This window comes from Ambystoma mexicanum, chromosome 4q, assembly GCF_040938575.1.
Source record: "Ambystoma mexicanum isolate Mex_15411 chromosome 4q, UKY_AmexF1_1, whole genome shotgun sequence".
Lineage (NCBI taxonomy): Eukaryota > Metazoa > Chordata > Amphibia > Caudata > Ambystomatidae > Ambystoma > Ambystoma mexicanum.
Window position 1 is genome coordinate 1119443806 of NC_090928.1, and position 24646 is coordinate 1119468451.

A 24646-nucleotide genomic window follows, 5' to 3' on the forward strand; every position below is an offset into this window, starting at 1 on the left:
TTCGTTTCTGATCTGTCTTTCGTAGTAATAACCAATCACTGGTCTCTGCGTCATACTGACCACAGCCAATGACTGCCCTCTACCTAAGCACCGCCTCTGGCAGCCATCTTCAGATTTTTACCGCACGTTCATGTGTTGGGATCCTCGTGCTATTGCTCTCGAGCGTTAGTGCTATTTTTCGCGCTTTTTCACAAAAAACTTCGATTCTTTCGGTCAAAAGAGCCTCGAGCTCCACCGATCCTACATCCGATCAACGGGGACCCGTGTCGGATTCGTCTGTGCCCCTCAAGGGTGAAGATTTCGTCGAGCTACACTTCGGAGGACTCCAGAAGCTTCTCAGGCCCGGTCTCGGAGATGGCCCAGGAGAAGGGAAGCTCGACGCCCGGAAAGCTGTTCAGGGTCTGCCCTGGATGCCAGCTGCAGAACGTCTTTAAGGAGGACGAACACTCTTTCTGCCTTTACTGCCTTCATGAGGACAAGACGCACGTGGAGAAGGACTGTGCGTTTTGCGGCAACATGTCGGAACGGACCATGAAGGACCGCCATCAACGTCTCACCAACTGGCTGGAGGGTAAGAGCCCGTCTGGCGAGAAGAAGAAGAAATCCGAGCGGTCTTCTAAGACCTTTGAGGGCGCCCCGGCGACGGGGGCCCAACATAAGGCCAAGCACCGCGAGTCCGCTGGCACCGGGAGCGCCGAACGGTCGGGCTCTACGGGCGCCAGGCAGGGCGCACCCTCCCCGGCACCATCAACCACGAGCCAACGCTCTGGGTCGGGTAAGAGGAAGGCCGAGCACCCGGCGAAGCTCCTGGAGAGGCCCCGGTCGAGCTCTAAGGCAGAGGAGGAGCGTGGCAGTGCCCCCTCCCTCAAGGATAAGGCGGTGAGCGCACCTAAGGTGGTGAAGGCCTTGATCCATCCGACCAAGCCCTCTATCGAAACGGTCGCGGCGGCCCTGGCTCAGCCTGTGGAGGCTGCACCAGTGGTGGCGACCTCAGGGCCCAGAATCTCCCTGCCTCCTCGGAGGGGGGAGTCTTTTGTGCCCATCGATAGGACCCCCGTGAAACCCTCCGTGGGGAAGAAGGGGGGGCAGGGCGTTGTCGTAGATTCGGCCTCAACCTCAGAAGAGGAGCTGATCGAGGTCTTAAGCCACGGCCTAGGCGTGGAAGAAGGCCAGCCCGTCGGAATGGACCCCGACGCAGGTGACGACGACGACATCGTCGAGGATACCGACGGGGCCCCTGCTCGCCCGTCGGATTCCCCTCTGCCAGCGCCGCAAGACAACTCGGCGGCCATTTTGTTGGCCATACAGTCCTTATGCTCCGAGATAAGGACGAGGCTACCGTTACCGACGGAGGAACCTCTCCCGTCGGGGGATCCAGAACCGGGACCTTCTGGTGTTCCCCCTACCAAGAAAAGAAGGATCCATCCACCACCTCCTTTTCAACCGTCGCGCCCCGTCCAGCCCTCCTCCCCGTCCACCCGAGGGGATGATACGGGGACTGACACGGCAGCGACGGGTACGGACGACGAGGCATACGACGAGGATATTCCGTCGTCGCCTCCCACCAGGGCTTCTCCGCCCGACGAGATCGGATCTTTCCACTCCATGATCTCCAGGGCTTCCGAGCTTTTCCAACTCTGCCCTGAGGAGAAGAAAAAGGAAGGCTTCCTTTATCAGCGGCGCGAGGCCAAGAGGAAGACGGTCCTCGCAGTGCCTCTGTTGGACGACATTTGGGATGAGGGCCTTTCCCTCCTCAAGAACCCTTCCACGACGCCAGCTAGAAGAGACCGGTACGAGAAAAAGTACCGGGTCCCGGACACGGCCCCCCTATGCCTCCGGGCGCAGCCTACCCCGGATTCCGTCGTCTCCGCGGCAGCCAGGAAGAAAGCGGGGGGGGGGGGGTGCGGCCTCCACATCGACTTCCCCGCCGGACGGCGAGGGAAAGAAATTGGATGCTATGGGACGTAGAGTCATCTCGTCGGCAGCGACGACGATTAAAGCGGCCAACGCCTTGGCTATCGTGGCCCGCTACGACAGGGAGCTCTGGTACAAGATAGCTCCCCTGCTGGATTTTCTGCCGGACGACAAGAGGGCGGAGGCCCTGGAGATCCTGCAGGAAGGTGAGGTGGCCTCGGACCACGCCATCACCGTGGCGACGGACATCGCCGACACTGGGTTCCGCCAGCTGGGCAACGGCGTTTGCCTTCGACGTCGTGGATGGCTCAAAGCTACGGACTTCCGGCAGGACGTCCAGACCAGAGTCCTGGACATGCCCTTCGACGGGAACAACCTGTTTGGGAAGACAGTGGACGATTCCCTTCAGGCCATCAAGGCGGATACTGAGACGGCCCGGGCCCTTGGAGTCCTGCAGCAACGACGGACGCCCTTTCGGAGTGGCGGAGGCAAGGGCGCCTCCAAAGGTTCCGGCGGCGGTTTCGCTTCCTACCGTCAAGCGGCCCGCTCGTCGTCGCAAGAGGCCTACAGAGGACGAGGCAAGTCTAGCGGACCCCGCCGTCGTCGCCAAGGAGGTCAAGGCGGCAAGGCCGCGTCCAAGCAGGATTGAACCGGCCGTGGGGTCGGGCCCCCACCGAAGCACCCCGGTGGGAGGCCGGCTGGCGGGCTTCGTCAGCGTGTGGGAGTCCATCTCCACCGACCGTTGGGTGCTGGACGCCCTGGCCCGGGGCCACGCGCTCGAGTTTCAAAGAAGGTGCCCGCGCGTCCCCCCCGTGGCCAGGAAAGAACTTCACGTCCCTCAACTTCTCCTGGAGGTAAAGGCGATGCTCAGAAAGGGCGCCATCGAACTCGTCCCAAAGAGGCTTCGGGGCTCCGGAGTCTACTCGAGATACTTCCTCGTGAAGAAGAAGACGGGAGGATGGCACCCCATCCTAGACCTGCGACGTCTGAACAAGTTCATCAAGGCGCAGAAGTTCCGGATGGTCACCCTCCAGCACGTCCTGGGTCAGCTGGAGGAAGGAGACTTCCTATCGTCGTTGGATTTGGAGGATGCCTACTTCCACATTCCCATCCTAAAGGGGCACCGAAAATTCCTCAGATTCGTGGTCCAAGGGCGTCATTACCAATTCAAAGCCCTTCCCTTCGGACTACGGTCGGCACCCAGGGTATTCACCAAGTGCCTCGCACCGGTGGCGGCGCAGCTGCGCCGCGAGGGGATTCACGTCTACCCCTACCTGGACGACTGGCTCATCCGCGCCAAGACGAGGGAGCTCGCCGTGGTCCACACGGCAAGGACCGTCCAACTCCTCACGGACCTGGGATTCTCCGTGAACTATGCCAAATCCCACCTGGTGCCCGCGCAAGTCGCACTGTTTCTGGGAGCGAGGCTCGACACAGTGTCCCTTCTGGCCTCCCCGTCGGAGGAGAGGACCAGGACCATCTTGGGCAAGGTGCAACGGATGTTGGTGGCCGACGCGGCCAAAGTGAGGTCCATCAAGTCCCTCCTCGGGATGATGTCTTCCTGCATCTACCTCATTCCCATGTGCAGGCTCCGGATGCGCCCGTTGCAAGAATTCCTGGATGCGCGCTGGATCCAGACGACGGGCAGCTTCGAGGAAAGGATCAAGCTCGACGAGAGTTTCCGACGAGCGATACGGTGGTGGGGCACCCGCGCGCATCTGACGGCGGGCATGGACTTCCAGACCCCAGCCCACCAGGAGACTGTGACCACGGATGCCTCCCTGGAAGGGTGGGGAGCGCACACCGAAAATCTGCACGCAAGGGGACTCTGGCTCCCGACGGAGAAGTCCCTGCATATCAACGTCCTGGAGCTCCGTGCAGTGTTTTGGGCCCTCAGGTCCTTCCTTCCGTCCCTCAAGGGCAAGGTGGTGAGGATCTTCACCGACAACACCACCACCATGTTTTACATCAGGAAACAGGGCGGAACCAGGTCCCCAGCGCTGTCCAAGGAGGCGCAGGACCTGTGGCATTGGGCCGTCGCCCAAGGGATTTTTCTGGTGCCGTTTCATCTGGCAGGGATAAAAAACACCATCGCCGACTCACTCAGCAGGGAGCTGCGCTCGTGCCACGAGTGGGAACTACGGCAGGATCTGGTGGATCGCCTCTTCCGACGGTGGGGCACACCCCAGATCGACCTGTTCGCGACGGCGACGAACACCAAGTGCCGGAGGTTCGCCAGCAGGTTTCCCCAGACGAGGAGCATGGGCGATGCTTTCTCGTTCCCCTGGGAGGGCCTGTTCCTCTACGCGTTCCCTCCCTTGCCTCTGCTAATCCGGCTCGTCAACCAGCTCAAGAGGTCACGGTGCAGGATGATCCTCGTCGCACCTGCGTGGCCGAGGCAGATATGGTTCCCGGACCTTCTGGACTTGTCAGCGTCCCCGCCGATCAAGCTGCCGGCGGACGCGGATCTACTCTCCAGGGAAGGAGGCGCCATCCTCCACCACGACCCGAAGTCGCTGAACTTGCAGGCCTGGCTCCTGCAGCGCTAGAGTTTGGAGGATACGACATACCGGCCGATTGCAGAGAGGTTCTTGCAAAGGCCAGGGCGTCCTCGACTCTTAAATGCTACGGACACAAATGGAAGAGGTTCTCTGTCTGGTGCCACGCACAGAAGATTAACCCTCTACGGATTACGGCTCCCCAAGTACTGCCGTACCTGCTGACGCTGGCCAAAGCTGGTCTGGCACACGCGTCCATCAAGATTCATCTTGCTGCGATCTCCCGATACACCAGAACCACGGGGCGGGCGTCCTTGTGGTCTCATCGTCTGGTGAAAGAGTTCATGAAGGGACTGTTCAGATCGTTCCCGCCGGTGAAGGCTCCGGCCCCGGCGTGGGAGCTCAACGTGGTGCTGACCAAGCTCATGGGGCCTCCGTTCGAGCCTCTGCACTCGGCCCCGTTGAAGTTTCTATCGTGGAAAACAGCTTTTCTTGTGGCCATCACCTCCGCACGACGAGTGGGAGAGATCCAGGCCCTTTCCTGCAAGGCCCCGTACTTGACTTTCCACGACACGAGGGTAGTGCTCAGGACGCACCCCTCCTTCATGCCCAAGGTACCGTCGGACTTCCATCTCAACGAACCCTTGGTGTTACCTGTGTTCTTCCCGTCGCCTTCGTCGCCGGCTGAGAGGACTTTGCACTCGCTGGATGTAGCTAGAGCGCTGAAGTTCTACGTGGACCGCACGAAGGGTTTTCGGAAGACGTCACAACTCTTTGTGAACTTTGGACCTGTCAATCAGGGGAAGGCTCTCTCGAAGGCTTCCATCTCCAGATGGCTCTCCGGCTGTATCATGTGCTGTCACCGGTTGGCAAACCGACCGCTGCCTGGCCGTCCGAGAGCCCATTCCACCAGAGCGATCGCAGCTACCACGGCGTTCCTATCTGGTGTGCCCCTGCTGGACATATGCAGGGCTGCTACGTGGAGGTCGACGCACACCTTCACGAAATTCTACTGCGTCGACCGGGATTCCAGGGAGGAGTCCAGGGTCGGCCAAGCAGTGCTGCGCAACCTGTTCGCCTGAGGTGAGCCTGGTGAGGAGGTAAGATGCTTAATGTTGAGTTGATGTGATGCTTAATGTTGAGCCTTTGCCACCTCCCGTGGTTGTGCATGTGTGTACTGCTATGTATTCTTTATTCATGAGCATGCGAATCCATGCCAGACCCCATGCTGGAGAAGGAACAAGTTACTTACCTGTAACTGTTGTTCTCCAGCATGGGTCTGGCATGGATTCACATGCGAACCCTCCCGCCTACCCCTCTGCGGCTCTTCACTTGGTCATACTGCCACTTCACGTGCTTCCAAATCTGAAGATGGCTGCCAGAGGCGGTGCTTAGGTAGAGGGCAGTCATTGGCTGTGGTCAGTATGACGCAGAGACCAGTGATTGGTTATTACTACGAAAGACAGATCAGAAACGAAACTGATACTGGTTTTTTCTTTACCGAGGATTCCCAGCCTGACGACGGGGAATATTCATGAGCATGTGAATCCATGCCAGACCCATGCTGGAGAACAACAGTTACAGGTAAGTAACTTGTTCCTTATTTGTTTGAGGAGTAATGGATTGATTGTGTATCTTTTTAAATGAAAAGATTGTAGAATGTTTTAATCTTGGAGCATGATATTTTATTTTGCCAACATCGTTTTCATGTTGAGAAGCATTGAAGAAAATGGGGACCTGCACAGATGAAATAGTCTTGGTTTCTGTAATTCCTCAAGTAAAAGGTCTTCTTTTTATTCTAAATAATGAAACCCATTTAACTTTCAAAGGGGAAAAAATATTATGATTTCATTGAAAAACCAGGATGACTTGAAGTATTTCTTGTAAGTCTTTTCTACAACTTAATCGTTTTCGACATTTTGATGCAATTGCCGAAGAGTGCTTACTCAGAAGATCTGTAAGCCAGTATAAAGGTTTCAGCACATGCCATGTCATTTTAAAGTTAAAATATGCATCAAGTAATGCATGCCAAATTTTCTGCCAAACTTTTTGTTGCCAAAGAGGAGATTTACGCCTCTTTGACCCCCAAGGGCTGCTCTCTGGATATCCTAACCCTCTACAGAAGTTGTCACATTGCCTGAGAATCCAGAGAAATTAAAACCTGCATGGTGCAAGACCTTTTTGGTCATTTGGGAGAATGGCTTGCTGGCCAACCTCTGTGCATGGAATGAATGTTCCTGCCACCTTATTGGGTGCAATGATCACGCACTGGCCCAACTTTGGCTATTATGATTTTGGGGAATTCGACCCAATCCAAGAAGGGCCAAGGAATTTCTGCCCAGGTTGTATTCTGAGAAGTATTTTCACTGATCGCTACTGCTAGAGAAAGTAGTACATGAAAATTACATGTGTTGATGTCTCCTCAAATCTAATCTAATGGTAAGGAAATCTTTTGTTTTATTTAGGGTTTGGTTCTATGCTAAGGGCACTTGGTGCACAAATTGAGAAGACAACGAACAGAGAAGCTTGTAGAGATCTTAGTGGAAGACGCCTGCGTGACGTTAACCATGAAAATGCGTAAGATATGGCAACTTTGATTTTTATATATTTGTAATTCGAAAGAAACCTCATATACTATAGTTTGGAAATTAAGTTTTAACACTATTTACGAAATAAAGACAAATGGAATGTAAGAACATAAATGGTTGGATTAAAGTTGTCTATCTGTTTTTGATAAATGTGAATGGAGATTTTATTTTGAGTGTTCGTCTCCCACCAAATATGTGCCTTTATGGTCACTTCAGGATGAAGTGTTAAATGAAGGTGGGAGAAAATAATATGATGCTAAGCAGACATGGAAGAGGCCAGAACATTTCTGAAAATTGGGCCATTTAGAGATCGGCAAAGAGTGAGGTTGTTTAGGCCATTGTTTTCAAATCTGAAATGGACAAGTAAGAATTTACAAATGTGAGAGCCATAAAACCCCAGAAATCATCCACTTGTTGCAATTGTAAGATTCTGCAGACATGCATGAATTGGCAATTGATACCAGGAAATCCTTGAGTTTTATCAATAAAAAGAGGAAACCCACCTCTGTCTGTTTTAGTTAAAAGTATTTGAATATCACAGTGGATGATCTTCAGTAGATTTCGATTTTTATACATTTGTGGAAATGTGCACAGGTGAACTGGCACAAACAATAGTTCCATGTGAAACTGACTAACCAAATTTAAAACAGCATTGAAAACCTAGGATGAACAAAACTCCTGGAACTTTTGGGCCCTGGTGAAAAACCTGCAGCCTTCCAGATGTTTTGGCCTCTAACTCTTTAGCCCAAGTCATTACAGTTAACAGTGAATCATCATGGGCTCAAACATCTGGAGGACCGCATGTTGCACACCACTGACTTGGGCGAAAAAAGAACAGCGTATGAACACTTAAAAGTAACTTCAGCAGATCATGAATTAGCGTCACATGAAAGACTGTTCCCCAGTCTAAGTCACGTATTTCTAAAACTTAATTTCAATCCATTTGATACTGCAGATTGGCGCTCATTAAAACATTCTTCTGCATGATAGATCATGTCAGGATAGATTATGTTGAATCTTTAGAATTCCTGGTGAAATTGAAACATCTGTGTATGAACAGATACATTGGGCCTCATTAGGACCCAGGCGGTAAGGGGTTTACGGCGGCGTAAACAGCGCCGACCCTTACCGCCTGATTCCGAGGTCCCTTTTAGCAGGTGTTAAAATCCATGGAGCTAAGGGACCTTGTTGTTACACCACCGTAATTTACGGTGGCGTAATTAACACCTTCCCCACTCCCATTATGCCCTATGGGGCAAAAATGGGAATGGGGAAGGGTAAATGGGTTAATGGGGACTTACCGCCCCACTCACCTCGGAATGTGGCGGTAAGTCCGCCAACCACCATGGCGTAAACGTAGTTTACGCCATGGTGGTAAAGGTACGACCCAGGCGGTAACTTACCGCCTGGGTCGTAATGAGGCCCATTGTATATTTAACTGATAGATTTAGGAAGCTAATTTTGAATTATGGTATCTGTTAGGCCAGAATTCCATTTTTGGGGGTTCTGCAGTTCCATTTTATGGGACCCCCTAAGCCTTTTTTTCCCCTGTGGGTTCGTTTAGTTCTTTGACCTAATTTTTGTGTTCCGAGAGATTTACAGAAGTCCACCTCCCACACCTTTTTTTAAAATTGTTTTTAATGTTGATGTGCTGTCCTATGGCAGCCCATAAGGCGGAGTGTCTTTTAAGCACCTAATTATTGCTCTTGTGCAGAGGTCTGCAACCTGTTGTCTTGTCATATGACTACAACTCCTGTGATCCCTCAATATTGACTATGCTGGCAAATGCTGATGGGACTATGATTGGCTATGCTGGCAAATGCTGAGTGAATTGTAGTGCTAAATATCTGGCAAGCCAAAGGTTGCAGACCCCCACCACTGCTCTAGGATGAGTATATTACCCTACACGTGTTGTGGATTAGGCTGGTTGCAGCTGTAATTTAGCTTTAGCTTCACAGGATGTGCTACTGGTTTTAACACATTAATAGAATAATATACCAGTATGGTAAGTGTAGGGGAGAATTCTCAGAAATGTGTTCATTCCCCCCAGTTTAGAGAACCCCAGCAATTTTGCTGGATTTTGAGGTCTTGTTTTTTTTTTTTAACCTGGAATGCGACCCTTTTTCCCACTCATGTATTTTAATGTGATTTTGTACACTGTTTCTTTTGGTTGTGGAGTATGACAAACTCCATAGGCATAATCTTTTACATTGGGTCTCACAGCACCTTCAGTGCAGTGGCCCAGGGGAGTCTTTCAGATTTCCCAAAGGTTTAAATACCTTCTCTTGGTTCAACTACTGTTTCCAAGAGCAGTAAAGTGAAATTGACTTTACTTACATTTGTAACTTTCTAGACCCAGCACACACTATCTTGCAATAGGGTGTTGGAGGCGTTACCTACTATCCCCTTTGTCTAGCTTCTCGTGTAACATTTTTCATGTTACCATTTTCTCACTGAATGGCTTGTGGCAGTGGGTTTGTTTTAACTACCATGGTGTGCATTTACTGTGGGCTACGTTCACAGCTGCAGTAAAGCACCCAAGGGTGCCATTTTTGTCAAAATGGCCCAGTCTTTTTTTCCCCATGTCTTTGTGGAAAGGTCCTTCTTGAGATTTACTCTGCGCGCCAAACCAGGTCTGGTCCCATTGTTCGCTTTGCCTTTATGCAGGATTCACAAGTGAAGCCCGCCTCTGGCTCCAGGGTGTCTGGGGTAGGAGGAAGTGAGGGAGGTGCCCCAAACTCCCTGTGCTTAGTCTTCTAGGAGACCCAAATGCACCCTGTGGTGATTGGCCGGCTGAGTGTCCGGCAAAGGCAGCCACCCTGCTGGGTGACTGACAGCTAGGCTGGAATGAATGGGAGAGAACTGAATAAAAGGCGAGTCTTTTGGCGTGGAAGGCAGTCGACCACTGGACGAAGGAACCAAAGAAGAACTTTAAGAGGGCGCCTGCTGCAGTGCCGAAACACCAAATTCGCATCAACAGAGAAGCCCCTGCAAGGACGATATCTACCCTTGAGTTGGTGGGACCAATCAACTCCAAAGTAAGCCACTTGGACATCCATCTCAGAGCTGGTTGAATTTCCACAGAGTTGCTACTGGAAACCGTATAGCCAGGGAGAGGAACACCAGATTGTGCATTGCTTTTAAGCTGGCCAAGAGCTCCAGGAAGATCCACCGGACTCCCAGGAAGCAGGACTGACCGAGCCTGAGCTCCCTCATCAGAGTGCGGGACCCCAGAAGCAAGGAAAGTCCATCTCGACAGCCAGGAACCGCAATGTTGCTATTTGCGGTAGACGCGAGGAGCTGAAACACTGAACAGCCACTGAAAGTGAAGTTTGCCGGTTGCGAGTTTTGACCGTCCCAGTGCATTGCTGTAGTCCCCTATAGTCCTCCCTCTTGTCCCCTATAGTCCTCCCTCTTGTCCCCATGACTGAGGCCCAGGAACAATGAGACCCGAGAGCTGCACAGGAACATGAGTCATCTGCTGCATCTTTTCTTCATTTTAAAGGTACTGTACACAGTCTGAGAGTACTTACCTCTTGCTGTAGAGTTGCTTGCATCTTCTACCACTCACAAGTCTAATCGGCTTGTGGCCCGTCATTTGATTCTTCTTTTCTTCAAAGACTTCTGAAACATTGTGCAAAGACCTTTCCATTTCCAGAGGTGCTCCATCCTATATAAAACTTTTTCCCCATTGACTTTGGCTTAGCCTTTTCTGTTGAATGACTCTTTCTGGAGGGATCCAAAAGTATTTGCCTGCTTTAGAATGTTTGTGGTCTCTTGTATGTTCTAGATAATCTTTTCCTTTGACTTATTACTATATGATCCTCAACGCAACAGTGATATATTAATGTCCCCAGCAACCGAGCAATTGAAGTCACCTGAGGGTGTAGGTAGTGTCTGTGGGCCATCCCAAAAGGGTATCTACTGAGTGTATTTCATGAAGTGTATTTGAGTGTTACTATTATATTGCTCCCTTCTGAAGAAGGCTTATTCTAACTGACTGATAAATACATTAATAATTGTTTATTCAAGTAACCTTGAGTGTAAGAGTTTATTTGAATACTTGTAACTGTAAATCTCTGTGTAACTCCACTACAGCTTACATTGACCCCTCTTGAGATAAGCCTGGCTGCTCAACACGCTACCCAAACTGTGTAGTACAAGCTTATACCAAAGGTTGGGTTCCCTATACCTGTAGTCAGAGTTGTTTGTAGTGTTCCCAGAGGGTACTGCATACAAACTTTGCTTAACAGTAATCATTGGCTACTTATGTATTTTTTTGTAGTCCTACTTTAGGGCATTTTGCTTTGGCCCATCCCATTTTTTGCAGGGAAGCTAGGCAGGCCTAAAATGGCCATTGTGAAGACATGGTCTCACTCTGAAGTGGTGTACACAGGCCCCGTACCCCAGACCGAGCCAAAACAAAAGCTGTAGGTGGAGCGTTCATTCGTTTTTAGGGCCATTCTGATTGGCTGGCCGCCAAAACCTTTATGTATCTGTTGATGTCTAATTGGAGGATTGCTCGATTGTGCTTTTTTTAGGAGAGACGCTGTGTATTCCATACATCAATGGATTTGTACCCAAATTGATGGAGGATTTGCTGCAAAGCCTGGCTGCTAAATTCTAAGACTGGTTTTGCCACACTGGCTGACCCCTGGATCTTGTCCTTTGCTTGTGTTTTAGCTTTTGTCTGCTGTATGTCCTTTCTGGGCTGTTCCTCATCCTCCCTCTTTCCTCCTGGCTTAGGTTTATCAGACGTCTCTGATTTTTATGGTCAGCCCCCTATTTCCACTTCTTGTAACCAATTTCCTGTGTACTGGATTTTGTACCGGTTTCTTTTCAAGCCACCCCTCCCCTCCGCTACCCTGCCCCGCCCCCACCCTCCCAAGACATTTCCTTGAATTTCCACAGACAGTACGTGATTTTAAAGGTATGTCTGTGCAAAATATTGTTGTCTGTTACGGGCACCATTTGTCTGTAATTTGGCTTTGGGACTCAAACCTACAACGTTTGATGCCATTGCTTGAAGTCTAATGCACTGTTCATTCCGCCACAAAGCACCACAAAACAGAGTTGGGGTCTCTGCGGCCAGAGATGTGTTTAGATTGAAAACACAACTTTGTGACCGTTAGTGGCAGCACTTCTTTTTTCACACCCAGACATACTACTCCAGAACCCAATTGAATAACAAAGACAAGACCCAGCATAATCTTTTTCTGATAATCGATATTTGATATTGACAGCTTGACACTATTTAGTATCTAGACATCGCACCAATTGCCAGTTGTTGCCATCTGCTGGCCAGACGGTGCTATTATGCCAGTGCCTAGCAAATGCCCTTTACATGCCTTCACAAAAGCCAACATTTTTGCTTTGCCAATGCATATTTTGTTTGCTTTCTGGACTTTGAAGAGTTGCATTTCCATTATGAATATATGGCTGACGAGACAAAGAAGAGACAGGAAATGATGGATTTGCTAATTCCTAGGTTTGCTCGCCACCATACTTATTGGGAGTTTTTTAAAAATAATACCATTGATAATATATGAATAATACTCAATGTCATCAGAAGTATTTTTGGGTTGAAGGGATTGTTCATGTAAACGAAAAGAAAATTAAACGGGGCAGAGGGAGCAGCTGAACTATCTAAGACTGAGACGGAATGACTGCTATGGAATCTCTATGGACAGCCCAGTACTGGCTGTGGCAGAAGCAGCATCTCTGAGTGAAGGGCAGTTTTATCATCTGTGCAGTCTCCAAGAGGAGGGCTGTGCTGATGGCTGTGACATCCGACAGCAGCACAGTGCTGATGCTTTAGGTATGTCTGAGAGCAGGGTAATGTTGGCACATTTTTGGCTGAGGTTGGCATCGGTGTTGGCACTTGTGTTTATTACAGTAGGGCAGTTTTTTAATTCCTGTTCCTCCATCTGGGAAACTGTACCGGGAAGGTGGCTGTGGTGAAGTCTATCCGCCTCCAGTGCCTACGTGCAAGAGCACCAGTGGCCAGATGGACCCTCCTGACTGAGGGAACTTGTATGGAGTCCTAGGAGGTCTTCTCAGGGCATTTACATGTGAGGGCACCAGAGTAATTTGTGCTTTTCATATATAGAAGAGAAAGCTTATCTAAATAAAAAGGACAATATACAGTATAGAATTCATTAGTATATACATAATCATATCAACCCAAAATTAAAACATTTTTAAAAAAGAAGGGATAACCTCAAAAGGAACGGAAAAAGTAAACCACAAAAATGTCAGGATCTAGGTCAGCTCGTTCAAGTCCAAATTATGCAGATTCTAGATGTTATCTATGTCCAAATTCTATACAGTGCAATCCGCAAATGATCTAGTCCAGAATTTAAACCATAAGACCAAATGTTCTTGGTTTTAATCACTTTGTACTCCCCCACATATATTTAGAGATTGCACACACATATGGACTTGCAAGGAGTTTGCATTTTGTCATGACGTACCCCTGGGTTGTCAAGATATGCGAGAATTTACATATCCTTCAATGTCTATCTTTAGCCAGCACTCCCTGTCTTGGCCCAATGATTGACATAATGGGCAGCTGGTTAGTACGAAGTCTTAGAAGTGGGTTTCTTACTGCAGGATCTGGAGATTCCACGAGATATCTTTGGGGATTTCAAAACTCATACGACATCTGTGTCACCATTCGATAAGATGTATTCTCAAGATGTGTGAAATTCAAGTTCCAATCCCACAAAAGAATCTTGTTTGAAGGAATGTTTGAGCTTGTGATAGTCTGTTCTGACCTCGATGTTACAGGCGGCTGAGGACCAAATGAGTTTCAAAAAGCTTTTGGTTTAGCACAGCGAAATGTGTCCCTTTTACTTTGGGTTCCTTATCGGAACACCTTATCGTAACACCTTGCTAAATGACCTTAAAGAGGGCATCTAGGAGAGTTGTTAGATTTCAAATACAGCTCACCTCTACGTCTCAACTCCAGGGTTCCCATGGATGTTAAGCCTGTTTCCAGTCTTAGAATTTCCATGGGCACTGCCTGGGGAGGGTTTAACGTGCGTTTCCAAAAACGGCCTTCGAGAAGGTTAAGCCTGCACTATTCGGGTACCGCCAGTGCCTCTAACCCATATAAAATTGCTGAGACCAGCCGAACTATAGCCTGCTGTCTGCTGTGCAGAAATGTAAATCAAACCAGTTAGCTGTGCGGCTCTCATAGACTTCATGGAAATTAACACCCAACAACCCTAGTTCCAACCCCAGATAAGTATAACTAGTGACATATTTTATTGGCCAGAACCAGAGGTAGCTTATTCCTGGGGCGAGGAGAATAAAACATGGCTTTAGATTTATCATAATTTGTCATGGTTTATCTCAAGATGATTCTCCCTAGCATAAATACCCAGAGCCTTTAGTTGTCTTAACAAGCCCCGGGAGGATAGCTCGGCGGCAACACGCTCGCCTTGGAAACAAGATGACGCAAAGCAACACAGGTTCGAACCCCGGGTCCGCGCTTAGAAACTACTGGGTATTAAGCGCGTTATACATACGCAACTAAGAACTATTTCTGTAACAGCGCCTCAATGCACCTGGGCTGTGTGAGCGCTTTAAAAATGCAATAAATAAAATCAAATAAATAAATGCCGGTGTATGTGTAATTAAAAAATGACCATATCATCTGCATACTTGAGCATGGTCACTTGAGCCATGCCCAGTTTCGGAGGACAGTGGGCAGCGACGCAATCGCGATGGAGGATCAGCCATATACAGATTGAACAATGGGGGGGGGGCAACAAGCGATCCCCAAACAATCGCCCCCGACACCCCCCCCTGCCTCGCCAGTGGTATTTATCCAGTCTGTCCAAACGGACCTGCACGGTAGTACGTTTGTGCAAAAGTATCAAGATCTGGAGCAAATAGGCTGTCCAGCCTAACTCCTCAGGTTTGCGCCAAATTTGGGCCCGCTTTATCTTACTGAACGCTGCATGGAAGTCAATGCAAGTGGCATAGAGGCCTGTGCCACCTCTATAGTTTGCGTTTTATTATGAGGTGATCAACCATGCGCAAGTTGTGGGAGGCAGAACATCCCGGGCAAAAACCCGTTTGAAAATCGAAGAGATGAGAATCCTCAAAAACACTTTTGGAGTTCTCGGATGACGAAGGGTGAAAAGATCTTCCCTGTCGCATCCAAAATGTACAGCAGGCAGTAGTTTGAAGGTAGGGTATGCAGACCCTTCTTAAAGACTGAAACAAAGACTGCATTTCGCCAAGACTCTGGTATGGTATGTGACTGGCAAACAATCCTGAATAATATCGCTAGGATGGATGCCCAGAAGTCTGGATCTTGCTTAAGAACAATGTTTGCCAGCCTGTTTGGGCCATGAGCCTTGGATCTTTTTAACTTCCTGGAAGCAGTTGGGATGCCGTCTCGATTCCAGTCCAGGACCCAGTGCACTTCAGATGTAACATTCGGGCACCAAGACTGTGTCTTCCTAGTAGGAGGTGCAGATATGTGCGGACCAGCACTCTGCATTGATTAGATTAATTAGCTGCGAGTCCTTTTACCCCCTCGGGCATGTCAAATAAACCTAGTTGAACCACTCTTAAGTATCCTATACATTTCCTGCCACTGAGCATTTTTTTCTGAGCGGTTCCAACATTTGATTCAATTTCTGTAGCAAGATTTTATCGTAGTAATAGTAGTGGCCATCAGGGTCTTTGTGAGTTTTTTTACATAGCACCCTTCTAATCTCTCTACGCTTCCACCCCTTGGCATCCCTAATATTTTTGTCAAAGGCCGTGCCTTTGAAATTTGCTTATGGTGCAACATAGTGGCCTGCAATTGAGTCAAATTCAGCAGACAACTGGCTGAGCCAGTTTTCAAATTAGTCGTCGGACAACTGACTCAAATCGGATGTATTTTCCAGATCAGTATTTGACCAATAGTTGGAGAATTTAACCAGATTAGCCTCTGTACATGAAACGCGGTTTCCCGTGTGATTAGTATCCAGATACCCAATACTTTGGCTCCAAGTGTAGAGACAGAGTTAAATAGACCCTACCATGGTCACACCATTCAAAGGGGCTCACAGTGAGCTATCTTACTTAGCATGCAGTCAGATGAAAATCAGTAGTTTAAGGTGGTGGTGGCTTTACCGTAGGAACAAGTAGCCTCACCAGGGAAATCCTCCAGTTCCACCATTGAGCAATGTGAGCTGCCAGTCCTTGGTAAAAGCCAGCTAGCGACAACCCTGAATGTTGGTGATCTTACAAAGTGTTTTAGATCTCACAGAAATATGAGAATATGCTGTTGCAGTGCTTCTGTCCACACATCTAGCATCCAGGTCACCACCCAATAAAATCGGTTAACCGCCATTTACTTCATGCTATTGTATTAATAGTGTAGATGGATGATCCATAATTGCTTCTGTGTTGATACCCCCTATCACACCCCCCCCTCCACCCCGGCAGTCATATGCTTGTCACCAAAACTCATTTAGCAGGGTTTAAAGAAATGTCAAACTCTATTGCAGTACATTTTCATTCTCAGATTGAACTTGTCTAGCAGACCAAGAGTTCTATATACCAATTAACATGCTTCCAGGTGGCCTTGCCAATGCCAAAACCTGGAACATCGTGTAACAATCGGCATAGAATGGTGTCAGCAGCCATGTTTCTTGTACTTAAGAGGTCATTTTCCAGGAGCTCTTTTAAAGACCCAGAGTTGCCCAAGAAGTGACTGGCCATGCGTGTTCCAGGACATCATTCTAAGGGATCACTCCTTCAGTCGTTCTCGCTTGCAAGAAGCTCAATAGCCACTCCATCCCTGGGTGTTCTCACTTCCTTCTGGCAAATTAGATGTTTGCAGTGATTTTCTAGTCTGGTGTGGACTTGAAGATCTCTTGGTGCAATTGCAACAAGGTGTGGTGGTGCACTCCTGTACCATCTAATTCAAACCACAGCGTTTTTAGGGCGGTTGCCTGGAATTGCATAAGTATAACAGTATCAATCATATGGCAATGTATGCGTGAAACGGTGTATTCCCCACCCATCAACGGCTTAACAAATTAAACATCGTCAGAAGTCCAAACCCTCAGAGGTAGAATTTGATGAATTGGCTTAAGACGATTTTAACCATTTGGACTTTTTGCCCGATTTGCAGGTGATTGTGAAGCACCTCACTGCCTCAGTTGTTGCCTTTCTTGGCACTACCCCCGGAGCTGTTGGGAGGCCAGATGAGGCTTTGGTCTTGACAATGTTGGCATTGTATGTCTCGTTTAAGGATTGTATGGACTCTCATCAACTTCAATAAGTGGGGCCTCCACAGGGTTTCTAGCACAGATCACTTTCCTTGACAAAACCAGCTCGTCAATGTTCCCTTGGGTTTCAAAGACCGCAGTTTACGCAGGGTTTCCCTTTGCTTTCTTTTTCTAGTGATCTTAACTGGTTACGAAATACAAGTACAATTTAGAGGATCTGCTTGAGGCAACAGCACAATTATTTTGCCTCTGCCTCCCTCCTTTTTCTTTTAGCCAGTCTCTGCTGTTTTCTAGTCGGATACACGATGGAACTATTTTGCATATTTCTTCCATCATCTCCCTGGGCTGAGGCTTCTGTGTCCATTAGCTCTGTGGCCTGCGCCACTAAGAGGCAGACAGTTAAAGGTGGGATGGTCTGAGGTGCCATGGGATCTTCTGCTGTTGTACGAGCATTAAGGTCCCTCATTAGTTTTGCCACACGGACCATCTGCTCAACATGGGCATGCTGCACTTCATTTATATGTCCACATCATTGTAGCAGAATCTTCACTGCAAACTGGAGAGTTGCTATACTTGAGCCCAAGTCACTACATGATGACCTAGTGCTCTCAGACGGCAACGAAGGAGGATACAGGACAGGTGTTGTAGACGGCGTTGGCTTACTTGGATAGTGAGATTGAACACCACTCCCAAATAAGATGCCATCCTCCCTAGTAGCTACTGCATTCTGCATAAAGTAGTATAAATCCAGGAGGGAATTGCCAATGCGCAAAGATTTGTCCTAATTTCCCACAACCCCCTCCCTGTTCACTTCCGTTGTCAGCAGCACCTCTACTTTTGTCAATAGAGGAGGGTGTGAGGCAATGGGCGCTTGATCTGGTGCAAAAAAGGAAATGATTTTCCCATGCTGGTTATTAATTGACCTTTCTGAGGTCTTTCTTCCAGCACAATGTGTGATCTATTTAACAGGGTTTGAAGTGGTCAAAGCTTTCAAGGATTAGTATAAGGTCTGTTTTTCCTTAATCATTTTTAGTTTTGGTGGCCGCTTTACCAGGCAGGTTTGAAGCCTTGCATGTTAGGCCTCCTTTAGCAACACAAGAGCAGTACAATAAGTGGGCAATCGACAAAGGGCAGAGTGTACTGACCCTTTTCAAAACTCACGTGCCTCAAACGAAGGTAAGGTAGCAGTGAAAGCAATACCAGCCGCTTCAGCACGTCTCAGCTGTTTATATGCTTGGCAGTTCAAAGGGTAGCAGCCCTGAAGGCACTGCCGTGCACTCTGGTTGGGAAATTCTTCTTTATTCAGGAAGGCTCTTCTCAAGACGGCAAGGTAGCAGTGAAAATAAAGTGTCAAGCCACTCCTCATGAGCATAGATTGACAGCAGAGGGCGCTTCTAAAGCTACTGTGTGCAATAAAACGGAGATGGTATAAATGCTATAGACTGTTTGAAGCCTGCTTATATGCAGGGCAGCAAATAAACCCTCTACCACCTCACCAAGCCACAAGCTGCGGCTTTCTGCCATGCTCCAGCCCACCACACAAGGTTAATTAGGTTCTACAAATCTTGCAATGGCACTACGAGGGTGCCGCCGGCATAAGCAACTCAGGCAGTGGCCAAAACTCACTTGATCCAAATGTCACAACAGGCCAGCAGAGCTTCGTAGCTTGGGGCTCAGAGCTGCCGATCGTCGACGTCAACAACAACAACAACTTTTGATCAGTATCCAGTACACAATAGGAAGCCACTTCCGACGCTAACCGGCAAGGAACTTAATACATTATTCAAACAAAACATTTCTTGATTTTCAGTGGCAATGCAACATAGCTCATGGTTAGGATTGAAGCACACCGTAGGCCTATTAAATTACCAGCAGAATTACCAAAGTCAATCCGAGACAGTACAAGTGACTGAACCAATAAACAAAAGTGGGTAGGGGAAAGAAAGGGTTTGACAGCTCATAAAGTAAATGATATTGTGCAGCTTTAACCAAGGAATTGATATGAGGCACTACATTTTGTCTTGAATCCAATGTAAAGCCCAAGGATTTCTCCTTGGAAAATCCTGAGATCTGAGCCTCCTTAAACAAGTTAGAGAAATGTTCTCTAAGGCTGGAGTCCAAAATCAAACTTATTGAAGGACATCCAGTTGCGTTGGCAATGCAGCCCCATATTGTCATCATAGGCTAATCTCGAAGGGTGGTCCGAGTGCATGCAATTTTCTCAAGGGTCCCTTCAATATGTGGGAAAGTTTTTCCATCAAAAGTCTCAGCTCCCTTGTGACGAGAAGAAGTGCAGCCACCATGTCTGAGTGCGGAAAAGGAGGGAAGGGTCTTGGCAAGGGCGGTGCAAAGAGGCACAGGAAAGTGCTCTATATTTACAATAAAAATTTGGTTGGAAAAAGATGAGCAATGCGGAAGGCGAATCATAAGGCGATCAGAACGAATTGACAGGCAGACACAGAAGAAGCTAAATCAATAACAAAATGATACAAGAGCTGGGTCACAGGGCATCAAAAAAAAATGTATCAGCAAGATTCTGAACAGATGCACCATGTAGTCTGTGGCCGGAAATCAAGAGAATTTTGGTCTCTCATGCGAAGTGTAACAAACAGAACAAACAATGCCCTGCAAAGCAACGTAGGGGAGAACACATGGGTGAACCATTTTCCTAGCACTTATTTACCTGGTCCAGGCTTTTGGCCAGGTCAATCGCGAAACCCTATGGGAAGAAGCTGGCAGCCTGGAACTGCCCTAAATCCATCCTGGACCCTATACAAGCCCTATACACTGAAACCTCAATGAGTGTGTGGCTAAACCAACAAGGCACTTTTGGAGAGGAGATCCCAACAGAGAGGGGGTTAAAGCAGGGATGTTTGTTAGCTCCTGCCCTGTTCATTGCATATCTGGGTGACTTCCAGAATGAGCAGCAGAAGATCAGATCTTTTCCTCCAGCAATAGGAGACACGAAAATAACACGCCTTTTATACGCAGATGACCTGATCCTGCTCGATCAGATGGCGGTCGATCTCCAACGACAACTGGACAATTTATCTGCATACATAAAGGAAATTAATCTGGAAATCAATAAAGATGAGACCAAAGTAATGTCTCTGGAAAAATCGACCAAGAGAACAGAAAATCTAAACTGGTATTTAGACTGAACGCAGATACAGAGTGAAATAATTCAAATACCTGGAAGTAACATTGAACAGCAATATCTCAGAAACAGCGATGCAAAGAGTCCTTTTTGAAAAAGTAAAAACATTATCAGCACAAACAAGAGCAGTGGATACAAAATTTGGCTGGTTTTCCATCAGCCCTACCATACATTTCTATAAAGCCAAACGTTATCCCTTCTGTCTATCCCTTCAAAAATATGGCTGAAACTGGAGGGATTTTACTGGGGAAGATACTTGGACCTACCTAAATCGACTCCAATGGCCTCAATACAGAGAGAATTGTCTCTGGTGTCACTTCAGGCTGTGATTGAACGAAACAGCTTGATGCTAAACTGGAAAATACTGCTTCCCATCCGTCCGAAAATACTATCATTAATAACAAAATCAAAGGAGGACATAACCAAATGCTAAAGAAGTGGGAAAAGAAAAGACTTACTCAAAGATCGCTAGCACAGAAGAACTTGAGCAAAACCCCAACAAGGTTAAAAAGAAAATAGAATGGAACTGGATTAAGACACTTGACAAAGCATCTACTAATAAATCGACAACCAAATTACCGATCAACACAAAAGGGATGAACCAACTTCCGGAATACATGAAAAAGTTCCCGAACAGAGTACTTCGAAGTACTTTTTTGAGGGCTCGTCTAAACCTCTTAGCGACAAATGAAATCTTGGCCATAAGAGGATTGTCTACTTCAAACAAGTGTCTACACTGAAGAGGTAGACAAGGTAGAGACAGTGAGACATCTGTTACTATCCTGTTCGGGCACCAAGAAACTAAGGACCACTTATCTGAGCCACCACTTTTCGAAGTTGGAAATATACGAGGAAGAAGATTGGTGGTCGTGTTTGAGTAGAGAGAAGGTATCGCTACCGATTGCAGTGACAGTTCCTTGAGAAGACAATGGCTTGTGAGAAAGATAAAGACAAAGTACAAAATCAAGCTAACGGGAATGAAGCAAAGAAAATGTATGTGCGAATAAGAACAGAAAAACTGACAGTCGAAGGATTGAAAGTTCGTTCATCTTCACATAAATGGGAGGGCTGAAACTCGTAGGACTACTGGAAAGGAAGAAGGGACTATCCCCGTTTGAGGCTTGAAATTTGGAATTGGAAATTCAATAATGGAGTTTTTTTTTCTTTGTAAAAATAGTATTCCAATTCAATCAAGTAAAAATAAAAAAAAGAAAGACTAGCCCAGCCCCTCGTGAGCCACATCACTTTAAAGGGAGGCTCATTTTACACCAAAGAGAAATGATGCACCACGTAGCAGCCAGTAGCAGGTTATGCGTTGGAACCCTGTCTCCCGCATGATCTACACTTGCGCTCTTCAAGTGAGCTCCCAACATCGCGAAGTCTGCTATCCAGTAAGGGGACAGCTGACCATTTATGTGATCATGCATTTAACTTCCATCCAAAAGTCACACATGTGAGGGCATTGTGACCAAATCTGCAGGAAGGTGCCAGTCTACTCACGCCCCTCCAGGAATGATCAGGATGATTCAGAAAGATTTCAGGCAACGTCATGAGTGTAGTGCCATTGTTAGATTATTTTTTATTGTAGTTCCATCTGGACACTTCTGGAGGTTTTTGTTTCACTTTAGAAGACCTAAAAAGCGAATCACAGGCTTTTCCTTAAATCCTTTTTTTTTTTCCAGCTGGATGTATGGCAATCAACTGTGGTTTAATTTTCCATTTTTTTGTAGTCTGACAAATTAATTCCTTTGGAGTTGGATGTCGATCATCTTGTCGGATCCGCAAGACCTCGTATACCCACCCCCCTTCCTAGTGAGAGGATTTGATACCCATTGTTGAAGCTGCTAGTGTTGAAACCACCTTTTTTCTGAAAGAGCAGCATCTGTCTTCAGAATCCACAAAGCTCTTGATTGTGCCATTTACAAACATCCACCCCTTTTCCAGTTATCAAACATGCCCAATTGATTTTTAGATATAGAAGTAAAGGCAGGGAATGTATGCGTCCCCTTTCTTCCTAGGGCCAGTTTATTTATATGGTGATATATAGAGATCCTAGGGTGGATTCATGTGGGAGCCGACACTACCTGTACTTACGGGAACCCACAACCTTTTGATTTATAAACAACCCCTCCTTTTCTGACTGAGCTCATTCGGTCTGTGAGGACCTTTAACTGAGCAGCTCGATAGTTTGCCTGCCACCTCTGGACATCCCATTTTCCACAACTAGCTTTTACGGTTCCTTTCAGTATTGCATCTTCCTGCTCCATCAATTCTAGCCAGAAATGGGAGTAGGTAGCACCTGGTAGAGATACAAGATGCCTGGGAAGAATGTTAAAGTTTGATGTACTTATTCTGCTCACCCACCAGGTTGAATTCCCTTCCACCTCTTCATGTACCTCTGAATGGGTAGGTAGCCCTCTAAAGATCCCTAAACCTTCTTGTTAGAATACCCAGGCACCTAAATGAAGGCTTAAACAAGGTGAAAGGGAAAGGGTGCCTTAATGCCTCAGATTTAGATGAGCTACATTAGTTTTGAGTAGCTTGGACGTTGAAGCATTCATTTTTAAGCCCTGAAACCAAAGAAAAGTCCTTGCAGATTGAACTTGGGGCATAGTTAAGATCGCATTGTCTGTTTTTGTGGGGGTGGGAGTGGCTGGGTTTGTTCATGAAACTCACATTATCTCCGAAATTCCCTAGATGTGGTCTGCAAAAGGTTCAGTGACGAGGGAGAATAATGAAGTGGACAAAGCGCACATGTGTTTGGCCCCTCTCTGAAGCAGGAAATGCTCTGTAAGATTTCCGCTTATATGTATTTTAGCACACAAGTCTTTGCAATTGCTCAATCATTTGGGTTCTCACTGGTCCGTATCCAAGTCTTCGAAGTACCTCTAGGGGGGGTGGGGTTGTGGGGGAAGTAGGGGGTTGCAGAGGGACAGTCCAAAGGTGCGCCCCCGCCCTACCTCCTACTGGGGGAAATGCAGGGCACCATCTCCACATTGTGGCCCACACTGGAATCCTGAAGAGATATGGGGAAGGGCAATGCAGATGTTGCAGCATAGAGGAAGGACCCTGAGGTGGAGGAGACCTCAGCCGAAATGACGAGACGGGACTTCCGGGGAGAAATGCAGGCACTCCAGGAGACGCTAGTCAAGACCTTCCAGGATCAATTCCAGCGAATGCGCTCCAACCTAAACTCTGCTCTATTGGAAATGAAATGGGAGATAGGCTAGCTGGGGGAACATACGGACCTACTCGAGAGAGGTCTACAGGAGGTGGAAAAAGAGAACACGACAAAAAGCGAGGCCATAGAATGCCTGAATATAGCAACGCAAAACATGGAGTTGCAACTGGAAGATATGGAGAATGGGTCCTGGAGCATCAACATTAGAACTAAGCTCCGGCCGGAATCTGTGCACGACCAGGAACTGAAAGAGGTGACTCGAGGGATCTTTGCGGACCAACTAGGAGAGCCATACCCAGGAATAATTGAATTGGATCGCATCCACAAGGTGGGCTGCCAAAACAAAGTCTCCAACACGAGGCCCTGGGACGTCCTGGCGGCCTTTGCTAGATATGGCCAAAAAGCAGTAGTCCTACGTGCGGCAAGGACCCAGGAACCAGTGATGTATAAGGGGCTACAGATGGAGCTCTACCAAGAATAGCAGCCTAGTCAAGTGTCGCCACATGGGCCCAATCGTCAAGGAACTAGCTAAGAGAAGCATACCATATAAATGGACTTTGCCCTTTGGGCTGGTGTTAGAGTGGGGAAGGTGTACAAAAGAGGGTGACTACCCCACAAGAAGCCGCAGACTTACTGCGCCTAAATATTGAAAGTGACTGCATGGGGGGGGGGGCTTCATTACAGGAGGATTGAACTAGGCCCAGAGCATGGGAGTGGTTGACGGCGGGGGAGAGACGCAGGAGGAGGGCGACACAGAGAGGCCCGCACCCGAAGGGATGGGATGGGATGGGATGGGATGGGATGGGATGGGATGGGATGGGATGGGATGGGAAGAGAAGAGAAGGGAAGAGAAGAGTAACCCGGCCCAGAGGCCAAAGCAAACTAACCTGGGGGGGATGCGCAGAGTGCAACTGAAAGAAGTAATGGGGGTGATGGACACACATAATGATTAAAGGGGCACTGGGAATTAAGGAGTAGAACATACTGGAACCAGTAAGGGCGGTAGAGCCCGTGTGAGGGAGGGGGCGAGGAGGGGGAGAGGAAAAGGAGGGAAGGTCGGAGTATCT

General features: G+C 47.9%; 1 protein-coding gene across 2 annotated transcripts in view; it reads left to right on the top strand.

The window, feature by feature from the left end:
• SDE2 (SDE2 telomere maintenance homolog) overlaps nucleotides 1-24646 on the top strand; it is a 423596-nt gene that overhangs the window by 117158 nt on the left and 281792 nt on the right. For both annotated transcript variants that reach the window (XM_069608690.1, XM_069608689.1), the window contains one exon: nucleotides 6878-6989. In XM_069608690.1, the coding sequence (XP_069464791.1) occupies nucleotides 6878-6989 (112 nt within the window). The remainder of the gene's footprint in view (nucleotides 1-6877; nucleotides 6990-24646) is intronic.